At 30.3% G+C, this 13,965-nt stretch overlaps 3 protein-coding genes across 3 annotated transcripts; 1 reads left to right on the forward strand and 2 right to left on the reverse strand.

The window, feature by feature from the left end:
- Window positions 1-541: 541 nt before the first annotated feature.
- LOC123290583 (zinc finger protein 271-like) lies at window positions 542-6,382 on the reverse strand. Its single transcript, XM_044870825.1, has 4 exons — window positions 6,296-6,382; window positions 4,981-5,212; window positions 4,561-4,788; window positions 542-549 (listed from the first exon to the last, which is right to left on the reverse strand). Exons 1-4 carry the CDS (start codon window positions 6,380-6,382, stop codon window positions 542-544), a joined length of 555 nt encoding a protein of 184 aa, XP_044726760.1.
- A 1,476-nt stretch (window positions 6,383-7,858) lies between these two features.
- On the forward strand, window positions 7,859-9,554 carry LOC123304882 (zinc finger protein 708-like). Its single transcript, XM_044886443.1, has 2 exons — window positions 7,859-7,942; window positions 8,303-9,554. Exons 1-2 carry the CDS (start codon window positions 7,922-7,924, stop codon window positions 9,542-9,544), a joined length of 1,263 nt encoding a protein of 420 aa, XP_044742378.1. The 5' UTR covers window positions 7,859-7,921; the 3' UTR covers window positions 9,545-9,554.
- Window positions 9,555-11,162: 1,608 nt separating this feature from the next.
- Window positions 11,163-13,301, reverse strand: LOC123304901 (RPII140-upstream gene protein). The gene is made up of 4 exons (XM_044886447.1): window positions 13,218-13,301; window positions 12,952-13,146; window positions 12,504-12,669; window positions 11,163-11,897 (listed from the first exon to the last, which is right to left on the reverse strand). Exons 2-4 carry the CDS (start codon window positions 13,128-13,130, stop codon window positions 11,421-11,423), a joined length of 822 nt encoding a protein of 273 aa, XP_044742382.1. The 5' UTR covers window positions 13,131-13,146; window positions 13,218-13,301; the 3' UTR covers window positions 11,163-11,420.
- Window positions 13,302-13,965: the final 664 nt, after the last annotated feature.

Here is a 13,965-nt window from a genome sequence, read left to right on the forward strand (position 1 = left end):
TTTTTACTAATTTAATATTCTATATATGTTTTATTTAAACCATATGTTTGGAATGACGATAATTAAAGTAGGCAGCACTGTATTTAATCTTAGTATTAAATCTAGATTAAAAATTAGTATTTGAATAGTTATTGAGTGTCTCAAGAAATGGTAACGTAGCAAATACCGTTGCTTTGACGAATATAAAAGGTATAAAATCAGACAAGAGTAGACTGTGGACGCGTACGCGTGACCATATGTGACTTTTGAGACGACATTTGTACAAAAATTCAGCTTATTCCGTTCGATTCCGAGTTGAAACCTTAAGTTGATCGGAGTACTATCCAAATTTATCTAAATGTATCAAATAATAGACCACAAGGCTTACGCCTAAATTGATAAGAAGAATATATCACAACTAAGAATCATCTAGAACGTCTACTGTCAACAATGCCAAAATAGTTTTGAATTTTCTAGATTTTGGAACACTAAAATCCATAAATTATACCTTTTATATAAGTCCACAACATTTGAGACGGCCAATGATCCGTTGGAATTTAAATTACGCTGCTAAATAAATAAAATAGATAATTCACAATCAAAATTATAGTTTCGATATATTCTAAACTCGTAAAATATTTCAAACACAGTGCTCAAAACATAATTATTAAAAAAAAAGAGTAGGGAATCCTAAAATTACTTGAATTTTTTTTGTAATTTTGTCATAGATTATGTAAAAAAAAATTAAAAATAAATTTATTGTTTTATTATTTATTTTATATTTATAATAATTGTTAATATTTTTAGCTCATCCGTACTTATTACCATTAAAATATTATTTATAAAAAGAAAGAAGTTTTTTTAACCATGAATTTAAATAAAAAAGTCAATAAATATTTATTTATATATTTTAAAAATCATTAAAAATTTTGGCTTACCTTTAATTTAACATCGTGCATATTCATCAGAGATCCATATTTCAGTAAGAAAATCTCGATTTCAAAAAAATTATTAGTAAAAATAGTAAATTAACTAATTTGTCACTAAAAGAGAATCATCGAAATCGGTTGTCGTGATATTGAGTTATTCGTCCTCTTGTCGTGCATACTTAATGCAAATTTAAGACATTTATGGTTTTATCATGGATGCCGTTGTCAGAACTGGACCAAAATGAAATGGGACCACAAGGGAAGCATCAGCTTTCAAATAGATAAAGAATCATCAAAATCGGTTCACCCAGTCAAAAATTCTGAGGTAACAAACATAAAAAAAATAATACAATACCTTATTTGTTTGAAGTCGGTTAAAAATAACCGAAAACAATTGATTATTGAGCACTTTCGATGAGTAATTAATATTTTTTTTAAGTCGAGGTTTTTTTTTTTGAATATGCACGATATTATACAGGGTATTCAAGAACCGCTTACATTCGCGTTAATAAAGAAAGGGGCTTGTTAGTTTGATGTAGCTAAAATGAAGTGAACGGTTTGTCGATTGCATTTGTCCAGCACGTTGAATAATAAATTGTTGGATAATGAATAATTATTAGTAAAAAATTTTCATTTATGTAAGCGGATTTAAAATTTTCATTGTATAATAAAACATATCAATGACAATATATAATAATAATAAATACATGAGAAAATTTTGATGAGTTCCTTTTTTTATTTGGGAAAATTTTTGCATTCAGTGTGATTAAAAAAAAAATGAAGTTATGTGAAAATAATGAAAAATTATATATATAAGAATGTTATTTAATAAAGTTGTGATGAATTTTTATCAAATTTTGTTGTTTTTTTTATAGATTTCCTAAAAGTTTACAAGCCAGAAAAGTTGCAGGGGTGTCGAATTTTCATCGTGCCGTCAATGTTCGTAGAATCATTCGCATTCCTTCGTAACTGAATACTTCATAGTGAACTTTATGGTCGTTGGCACGTATAAAATATTGTTTCGCATGCGATTGGTTCACCATCCCTAGTCTAACCCGTTTTGTAGTTTACGTGAAATTTACACACAAAAAATTCCCGACAAATTTTTCGAGTACGAAACCATAAACTCACACTTGAAACATAGCTAAGAATACTCCCCATTAAATAACCTTTCAAACGAAGCAAAAAAAATCAAAATCAGTTCATCTGTTTAGGCACTACGATGTCAGACAGGCAGACACACACACATAACGGTCAAATAGGGTATTCCACTATTTTTGAAAAAGTACTTCAAAATGTTGATTTTGCTAATAAAAAGTCACCAAATATTTATTTCGGAAAAATACACACGATTTCTTGCCAAAAACTTAAAATAAATTTTAAACCTTTTTTAAACTGTAAAAAACGCGGGCATCCAATTTGATGACGTAATATGGGTATCACTATACGAAATGACACAAATAAGTTTGACAGATATATTCATAGACATCTGATTATAATAAATATAAATACTTATTATCTATGGATATATTATACCCAACTGTCTACACTGAACTAGCTGATGGTCTATGACTCATACCGATATGACATCACAGCAGGGCTTACCCGCGTTTTAGGTCACGTGATATACAGTTTAAAAATTACGATTTTTAATTTAAATATTTTAAAAGAAAAATGTGCTTTTATGACTCGAAATCAGAATATTTAAGTATATTTTTACATAAATTTTAACTTTTTTCAAATTTCATGATTTATTTTTGACTAACGATAATACCCTATTACATCATTCACTTAAATGATTTAAATACGTTCTTATTTTTAATTATTCGATTAATTGATTTTGTATACCAAAATCCATACTTCGGACATTCTTTATTATTGACCATTGGATTTCGCTCAACGCTCACGAATTCATTTAGAGCACTGTGACTCAAAAACATCCAAGATTTTATTTAAAAATGTACAATTATAAAGTGAGGAGATTGCAACGTTTTGGAATTCAAAAATAATGAAATATTTATTCTGTTTTTAATTTATTTATTTAGTTACATTTTTTACAAAATTCTAAACTTGACATCATACACAATATTGCTTCTGTACTTCAACCCACAGATTAAAGTTTTTAATTTAATTCAAAATTCGTTTGCATGTCATTAAAATTCGTTAAATTTCTTTGTGTGTATTCTCAATTGATTGTCTTTATTAACATTTTGTGGATTATTTGAATAGTGGCATTATTTAAGTATTTTTGCCGTTTTCATTGTGCCCCTGTTAATTAACTAATTGTGTATTTTAGTTATATTATTTTCCGATTTTTTATGGTATGTACTCAGTTTATTTTAGCGTTTAGGTCTTGTTAATCGTGTTGATTACATTTAGATAGTGTTTAATTGTGATTATAATTGACTATTAACGAAATAAAATGGTTTAACATTGCATTTAACTTACATCAAACTAATAATTAATTGTTATTAATAATGTTAATATTAAAATAAATGCTATTTTATTTCAAATATTGCAATAAATTATTAATTTACTAATATTGGTTATTTTATTTCAATAATTTCACTTAATTTAATTAGAAGATAAATACAAAAAAATTTAATAAAAAATGATAAACTGAATAGAAATATTTCGAATAGTACCTAATTCCCGCCATTTTTTTTTAAAGATAGTTTAGTGAAAAAGTGTCTTAACTCCTAAAGGAGTGTCTTAAATCCAGAGGGCTTTTTGGACAACATTTCATGTACAGTAGAGTTGCCTATCTATTTATGTAATAAATTATAATGGCGAACTAAATTACCTTGCTGGGAAAATCTTATATTAAAAATGACTTTTCTCTACTATGAACCAGTTTATGTCGAACTAAATGACTTTGCCCAATAAATCTTTTATTACACATATCATGATAATGGTTTTTCTCCACTATGAATCAATTTATGTCGAACTAAATGACCTTTCTGGGAAAATCTTTTATTACAAATATTACATGAAAATGGATTTTCTCCACTATGAATCAGTTTATGTCGAACTAAATCACTTTGCCGAGTAAATCTTTTATTACAAATATTACATAAAAATGGCTTTTCTCCACTATGAATCAGTTTATGTCGAACTAAATTACTATGCCGAGTAAATTTTTTATTACACGTATCACATGAAAATAGTTTTTCTCCACTATGAATCAGTTTATGTCGAACTAAATGACCTTTCTGGGAAAATCTTTTATTACAAATATTACATGAAAATAGTTTTTCTCCACTATGAATCAGTTTATGTCGAACTAAATCACTTTGCCGAGTAAATCTTTTATTACACATATCACATGATAATGGTTTTTCTCCACTATGAATCAGTTTATGTCGAACTAAATCACTTTGCCGAGTAAATTTTTTATTACACATATCACATGAACATAGTTTTTTTACACTATGAATCAGTTTATGTCGAACTAAATGACCTTTCTGGGAAAATATTTTATTACAAATATTACATGAAAATGGACTTTCTCCACTATGAATCAGTTTATGTCGAACTAAATCACTTTGCCGAGTAAATCTTTTATTACAAATATTACATAAAAATGGCTTTTCTCCACTATGAATCAGTTTATGTCGAACTAAATTACTATGCCGAGTAAATTTTTTATTACACATATCACATGATAATGGTTTTTCTCCACTATGAATCAGTTTATGTCGAACTAAATCACTTTGCCGAGTAAATCTTTTATTACACATATCACATGATAATGGTTTTTCTCCACTATGAATCAGTTTATGTCGAACTAAATCACTTTGCCGAGTAAATTTTTTATTACACATATCACATGAACATAGTTTTTTTACACTATGAATCAGTTTATGTCGAACTAAATGACCTTTCTGGGAAAATATTTTATTACAAATATTACATGAAAATGGACTTTCTCCACTATGAATCAGTTTATGTCGAACTAAATCACTTTGCCGAGTAAATCTTTTATTACAAATATTACATAAAAATGGCTTTTCTCCACTATGAATCAGTTTATGTCGAACTAAATTACTATGCCGAGTAAATTTTTTATTACACATATCACATGATAATGGTTTTTCTCCACTATGAATCAGTTTATGTCGAACTAAATCACTTTGCCGAGTAAATCTTTTATTACACATATCACATGATAATGGTTTTTCTCCACTATGAATCAGTTTATGTCGAACTAAATCACTTTGCCGAGTAAATTTTTTATTACACATATCACATGATAATGGTTTTTCTCCACTATGAACCAATTTATGTCGAACTAAATGACTTTTCTGGGAAAATCTTTTATTACAAATATTACATAAAAATGCCTTTTTTCCACTATGAATCAGTTTATGTCGAACTAAATGACATTGCCAAATAAATTTTTTATTACACATATCACATGAAAATAATTTTTTTCCACTATGAATCAGTTTATGTCGAACTAAATCACTTTGCCAAGTAAATTTTTTATTACACATATCACATGAAAATAGTTTTTCTCCACTATGAATCGGTTTATGTCGAACTAAATCACTTTGCCGAGTAAATCTTTTATTGCACATATCACATGAAAATGGTTCTTTTCCACTATGAATCAGTTTATGTCGAACTAAATCACTTTGCCGAGTAAATATTTTATTACACATATCACATGATAATGGTTTTTCTCCACTATGAACCAATTTATGTCGAACTAACTGACTTTTCTGGGAAAATCTTTTATTACAAATATTACATAAAAATGGCTTTTTTCCACTATGAATCAGTTTATGTCGAACTAAATGACATTGCCAAATAAATTTTTTATTACACATATCACATGAAAATAGTTTTTTTCCACTATGAATCAGTTTATGTCGAACTAAATGACATTGCCAAATAAATTTTTTATTACACATATCACATGATAATGGTTTTTCTCCACTATGAATCGGTTTATGTCGATTTAAATCACTTTGCCGAGTAAACCTTTTATTGCACATATCACATGAAAATGGTTCTTTTCCACTATGAATCAGTTTATGTCGAACTAAATCACTTTGCCGAGTAAATTTTTTATTACACATACCACACGAAAATAGTTTTTTTCCACTATGAATCAGTTTATGTCGAACTAAATGACCTTTCTGGGAAAATCTTTTATTACAAATAGTACATGAAAATGGCTTTTCTCCACTATGAACCAGTTTATGTCGAACTAAATGACATTGCCAAGTAAATTTTTTATTACACATATCACATGAAAATGTTTTTTCTTCTAACACAAACACAGTTTCATCTTTAATAATTAGTTCTGTATGTAATTCTTTTTCAAGTTTAATGTTTTCATAATTAATTGTGTACAAATGTTTATCACTTTCATCACTCACAGGTTCATGTTTTACACTTATAACATTATCAATATTATTGCTGGCTTCTTCTTCTGGGATTACATTTTTAATTTGTCCAACTTCCATTACAACATTATTGTCACATGTTTCACTTTTAATAATTATTTCTGTATTTAGTTCTTTTTCAAGTTTATTATTTTCTTTATTGATAAGCAAATGATTAATTTTATTAACAAATGAATTATTTGCCATTTTGTTTTAATATTATTCAATATTTAAACATTAATTCACAACATCAATTCCAAGAACCGTTCAATGATTTAGTAGAGTCAGTGATCTAGTAGAGCACATGGTACAACTAGACAAGGTATGCTCTTTGCAGGTAGGAGTAGGATGGAGACATTCTCTCACTCTCTTGCACGGTACCCAGTCACCGCCATATTTCCTATTTGTTTATAGTATAGGCCATGGAGGTTATAAAGAAGGAGAACGATCGCTATAGAAAATATTGTCCCCAAAATATGGACAAAATAAGTGAGGCGCTGGGATCGCTAAGTTGTCTCATTAAAAGCGGGCTGTTGTGCGCTAATTTCAAATGATCTATCAACGTTTAATATACGTGTATATAATATCATTCAAAGGAAAAAAAAGCAAATAATGAAATTATTATTAATTATTATTACTATTTACTAATGAATAAATTATAAATTATCTATTCTACTTTATAAATTTATCGATAATACTTTATAAATTTGAATGGTACTAACTTCATCTACTTGTACTCATAAACAGCTAACTTCGCAGATACTACTTACCGACGACAGCGCGGCTGGTGGCTGAAAAATGAACTATAAATTCTACAAATTTTCAGGGACAGACGCGCTAATGCTTTAGTGCGTAGCGATCGTTCTCCTTCTTTATAACCTCCATGGTATAGGCGGTGTAAGCGCTGAGTATTTTTTGTATGCATTTACAGGTCTTACTGAACAAGGAGTGTATTTCAACGTATATTTTTCTTTGAATATTTACTTTTTTTCAGCTTGCTCATCGCTCAGAACATGGAGGTTATAAAGAAGGAGAACGATCGCAATGTACTAAAGCATTAGCGCACCTGTCCCTGAAAATTTGTAGAATTTATAGTTCATTTTTCAGCCACCAGCCGCGCTGTCGTCGGTAAGTAGTATATTAGCGCACAACAGCCCGCATTTAATGAGACAATTTAGCGATCCTAGCGCCTCACTTATTTTGTCCATATTTTGGGGACAATATTTTCTATTGCGATCGTTCTCCTTCTTTATAACCTCCATGGCTCAGAATGTGGGGTAGGAGGAATTTGTGATACACTCTTAGATCATATATTTTAAATAGATTAGCTCAGCGTATACCAAGTATGTATATTTTGGCTTCACAGAGTACATGGAGGTTCCTAACACTGAATTATGGTTTAGGTACGGAACCTCATCATCACATAAACGACTCCGATAGTTGTTTTCAATCGTTCTTGACCGCTTTTTTTAAAAATATTTTGTACTTTTAGTGATTAAAATAAAAAAAATTTACCAAATGGAGAATGTAAATGTTTGTCGAACATGTTTAAGTGACACAAATCCACTTTCTGATATTTTTACAATTTTAAAAACCCATGATAATTTTTCTATAACGCTAATGGCGTGTACTTCTATTCAAGTATATACATTTAACTTTGGTAGAACTAGACAAGGTATGCTCTTATGAAAGGCAGGAATAGGATGGGGACATTCTCTTACTCTCTCACACGGTACCCAGTCACCGCCATATTGCTTATGTCATATTTGTTGACAGTAAATATGTAAAAAAATTATTAAACAAATAAATCAACTTGACAGTTCGAATGTAAACAAACAATCAATATGGCGGTAACTGGGTACCGTGTGAGAGAGATTACTGAGAGTGAGAGCATTCCCCCAACCTACGCCTACCTGCACAAAGAGCATAACTTGTCTGATTCTACCAGGCATTTAACGTAAAGATATTTTTAACGATTTCTAAATTATGGTCTGATTTTAGATAATGGAAAACGATTGTTTACCAAAATACATCTGCGAAAATTGTCAAAATATGCTAACATCTATGCATAAGTTTCGTAGCATGTGTTTATTGTCCGAATCAATTTGCTTAAAATATACTGAATCACTCGATGAAACTCCTTTAGAGTACATAAAAAATTCTAGACTGAAAAACCTGAACCATTATTACGAGAATTCAGGTGATTTAGAAGTCGATCCTGACTACTTAAGTCAAAGCAATTCCCGATCATCATCCCCACTCCATGATGAAAATGAACGTAATTCATCAAGATCTCCATCACCTCTTCACGAAATCCAACAAAATAATCGAACAAAATTTCGTCAAAAACCCGAAAAAGAACTTCGAATCTGTTACATATGTGGAAAAATGACATTATGTTTAACCGAACATTTGGTAACACATCGTAATATACGCGATTGGAAGTGTGAACAATGTGGAAAATGTTTTTCAAATCGTGTCGCTGTTCGAAAACATCAAGCTGTCCATAATCCACAAAAAGTGCATGTTTGTGAAAAGTGTGGTTCATCGTTTACAACAAAACATACATTAACACGACATATACGAACTGTTCATTTTCCAACAAAACAATTTGAGTGCTCAATATGTGGAAAACGTTTTGAAAATGCGTACAATTTAAAAGTGCATAAAATGAAACATAGTGGTGAAAAACCGTATAAATGTAAACATTGTCCCGAACAATTTACATGTAAGATTAAATTTCGTGAACATAATATTCAGTTACATAACGTAAAACCAATTAAATTATATAAGTGCGAAAAATGTAATTTAACATTTGTATATAATTTTCAATTATTAGCGCATCAAAAACGACCGGAACATGAAGCGGGTGGTTTGTTCCAATGTACAATTTGTTTGGAAAAATTTGAAAAACAACGTTTATATCAAAAACATATTAAATTAAAACATGAAAAGAAAAATCATGAGGAAAAATCAAATGTAATTGTACATTGTGAAATTTGTAAGAAAAGTTTTAAACAAATACGATATTTAAAACGACATGAAAAGTTACACGATGAAAATGGTAAGAAATATAAATGTGAGACGTGTGGTAAAGGATTTTTATGTAATGCATTTTTAAAGGAACATGAACGGATTCATACGGGAGAAAGACCTGCAAAATGTGAAATTTGTAATAATGCGTATATTTCTTTTAGACAATTGAAAAAACATGTTAAAACACATCAAATCGAAGATAGGTAATAAATTTTGAAAACCGACAATTTTTTTTTTTTGGTACAGGACCCTAAACTCGCACTTGAATTATGGTAGAACTAAACAAGGTATGCTCGATGTAGGAATTGTTTTGGTTCAGTAGGTGCATGTACCCTTAATGAGACAACTTAGCGATCCCAGCGCTTATTTTGTCCATATTTTGGGGACAATATTTTCTATTGCGATCGTTCTCCTTCTTTATAACCTCCATGATGTACCCAGTCGACGCCATTTTAGCTTTTTCCCGCTTCCTGATTCAAATGTTGTAAAAAACATGAATACGTTTGTGTAAACAATCTTTGTGTGAAAAATAGTTCCTGACAATGAATAAATAATTAATGATTAATGAACTTTTTCCGCCTCAGATTTTTTCAATGTTTAATATGTAAACAAAACAATGACCAATTTGACAGCTCAAATGGAATAGTGAAGGCGCTGAGTGCCTACAAATGGATTTTTAAACTATAGAACAAATTTTTTTTATGTATAATTATGTGGGATTTTCTTTCGCTAAAGGCTCGCTATCGACTTATAAACTAATAATGTGTCGGAAAAATGAAAACTTAATACTTACAATCGTGCTAGTTTCGTTGCTATTTCATAAAACGTATTATCATGTGCATAAAATTAAAATATAGACTCATACCTTTAAAATGAATACCTTAAAGTACAAAAATATTTTTAATTGGCCAATCTACGGCCGTTTCAAACCAAGCGCTTCGCGCCGATCTTATGCATTATCATTTTTGTATACAATGTTAATAATATCTCCACACCTATTGGTCCTATCAAGACGAATAAAAAAATAAATATTTGCTTTTACATGTTTGAATAAAATAATATTTGTATACTAAATTTTCAATAACTTAGGAGCTATGGCCGTATAAACAATTTATTTGTTTATAACAACCCCCCCCCCCCTTTGAGATATGAGCAAGCTGAAAATTCAGATTGGTCAAAATACTTCGATACAAAATACAATACACTCCTTGTTCGGTAGGACCTAAAATGTATACAAAACATACTCAGCGCCTACACTATAAATAAATAAGCAATATGGCGCTGACTGGGTACCGTGCAAGAGAGTGAGAGAATGTCCCCATCCTACTCCTACCAACAAAAGAGCATACCTTGTTTAGTTCTTAAAAGTCTAAGGACACTATCCATTAAAACAACTTATTCCCTTAAAGCTTTTTCCAAACTAAGCAGATTTTGAAGATCATCGCCAATTTTTTAGTTTTTTCGGGTACGGAACAGACACAGACAGACAAACACACACACACATAGCGGTCTAGATATGAATTAAAAGTCAAGCGGCCTCTGAGGTTAGGTTAGGATGCAGCGAATGAAGAATGAGCACCTCACAGAAAGCTCTCGCTAACAAATTAGTACATCCATCAAATTGAGCTCCAAAAACTCGTCAAGGAAAAGACGTCTTTTACGCAATTAAATAGCCAAATCGCTTAGGAGTTAATCATTCTGGAAGATGATCAATGGTTGCATTTCAAGTGTTTCGCTCGCCTGATTATTTACTTGTAATAGCGAAGATAAAGGTTGATATTTATGCCGCTATGGCGCTGAAATCTTAATTAAAACCCGCAATATCTTGGAAACTTAATTTATTAAATAATTATTTACAGATTTTGATTCATTTTTACAACAAGTAATAACAACAGTTGAAATAACTTAAATCTTATCTATTATCTACTAACCACTCTCACTGGAACACAGCGCAGAGGGGTTTGAGTTTAAGAAACGTTTAACGTATCCTGCGTCAAACATGTCGAGATCGTATATTAGACAAGATGGCTCTTCCCCAAATCTTTCGACAAGATCTTCCAATAGAATATCTAAATTTACAAAATTATCTGGTTTTTGCATCTGAATCAATATTTTTCAGAACTTCCTCGGGATTCGTTTCTCCAACAACTTGTTTATGATGTTTAATTAATTTATCATCTTCCGTTGCTTCCGCGTGCCTCCTATAAATTTCTTGTACCCGCTGTTCACGATCATTCTTCCATTGATATTGCCAATATCTAGCCTCTTCTAACGACATACCCGTTAATTTTGTAATTCCATATGATAGAATACCAGCAGTACCACCTAATACGGAGCCTAATACACCACCAACTAACATGGCTCGTGGACCACCGTTAAATTTATATAGTGTTCCACTTAGAGCGCCTGCACCAACATATTCAATGATACCAGATTTCCCTCTGTATACGGAAAATGCTGTTGTGAATCCAACATAGGTGAACGTAAATAATCCTAAACGCCAACCCCATTGAAAAGCTCCTTTTGCAAAGCTCATTGTTACAGCATCTTGCAGTTGTTTCTAACAAGAAAGAAATGAGACTTGGTGAGTTTTGAATAACGCTCAGGACCGAAAGTACAATAGAGCAACCGGGACAATGCCCCCAAGCAGGGGATTTTGAAGAAAAAAAATTACAAAATAATTTATTTTTAGTTATTTTTTTACTGTTAATACTGTAGATTAAATTTAAATTTAGCGCCAATAGCGTTTGCTATATAAATTACTTCAAACTTCACTTCAATTGATATACGTCAAATATGTATCTAAATCTAAGCATATATATAAGTTGTGATCCATATAAGGATAACATTAACATAGCCTCGATTGTGAACTATTTAAAAACCAAAAAAAACCTAAGAAAGATTTTTCTTGGTACTTATACGTCATCAACAAAGAGCGCCAAAAAACTGCGTTTTAACATTTCAAAATTATAATGTATTTTTAATATTTTTTTACACTTAAATACAGCATTTTAAGCAGTATTTATATTTTTTACTTTGCTATAACGGTGTAAACCTGTAAACAATGAATTAAAAATATAAAAAAAATTCATGAATATTCCCTATTTGAGAAAGTTTATTCAGTTCTACTTTCGGCCCAGATAGCTCCTAAATTTTATAAGCTTACTTTAGCATCTAAATGTGATTTAAAAGCTGTAGCTTGATTTCTTTCCATAAAATCTAAATACGCCACACGACTCCGAATAAATCCACCATAGCAAGCCCCAATAAATAAACCCATAAATCCTGCTTGCATAGTAGAATTTAATTCAGGACTAAAGTTATTAAATTCACTAAAAAAATACAATTATTTATCAAAATTTGTAAATGACTATATTATATTTTTTGAGAGAATAATCTTACTCTCGGAATTCAGCCATTGATTACGAATTTTGGAAACGGCAGATAAATTTTAAATATTTTTTGTTATATCTATTTTAACAAGGGTATTGCGCCGAAAATTCGCTCTAAGGTTTTTATTACGAACGATCAAACTGGCCGATGTCCCTCAGAGCTTTACAAGAAATTATTCTTTCAATAAATAGAATTTAGTAAAATGTTATGTAAATGCATACTCTAAACTAAACATTAAATACAAGCGATCCCAACCAGTTTCATTTTCTGCATTACGATTATAAAAAGCTTGCGAAGCTTTTGTTGTAGTTTTTATTTGATCAAAATTCTCCCATTCCCAATTAAAGGGCAACACTCCTGATATTACAATTGCAGAATTCCCAAATATTTTTCGAAGCATTTTCGTAGGTTTATGTCTGTAAAAATTAAGGTTTTTTAAATTTAAATGAATTTATTATCGTGAAATAATTTTTTGCTTAAAATCTACCTTTATTTAATAAATATAAAAATACATTTTAAAATCGAATCGGAGTTTTAAATAACCTCTTTATCCCATGTGTACAGTAAAACCTATTTATATAAGAAAAAGAATTTGACAGATAACCAATAACCGATATAATCGAGGAAATAAAATCGAAAAAACAGTCTGACCCAGGAAAAAAACTTCGCGCCAGTACGTTTTTGTAGTCGATGGAAAATATTTGTCTGAGTGTACTAAACAAATCATATTCATGGGAATTTGTGCATTTTCGATTTACGACCATAAAGTAGGGCAGAATCAGTGTTGCCAGATTGGGATATTTACCGCCAATTTTGCTATCTCAATTGTCGATCGGCGGTTAAATTTTTCTGTCGGTGGGCAATAGCCATTTGGGCTATTTATAATTTTCAGAAATATGTATTTTATTTCTAATAAAGTCTTCTCGTGTATTAAAAAAATTATACAAAGAAAGTTACGGTATCGTTATCTCTGTCACATTTCTACAGTCGAACTTTTAGCACAACTTTTCAACACATAAAGTATATGAATCGCGCTGTCTATTATTACCATATGTCTATGATTAGTATTTATAACCTATCATTTTCTTTAATTATTGACAGTATAAATGTTATTATATTATTGATATCCAACCCTTTTTTTTCTTTGAAAAGGATATTTGATATTTTTATCATCCTTGATTGGGCTACTTCAGACCGCTCATTGGCGAGTTTTGCAAAAACTAATCTGACAACAC

The sequence above is a fragment of the Chrysoperla carnea genome, chromosome 1 (assembly GCF_905475395.1).
Source record: "Chrysoperla carnea chromosome 1, inChrCarn1.1, whole genome shotgun sequence".
Classification (NCBI taxonomy): Eukaryota; Metazoa; Arthropoda; class Insecta; order Neuroptera; family Chrysopidae; genus Chrysoperla; species Chrysoperla carnea.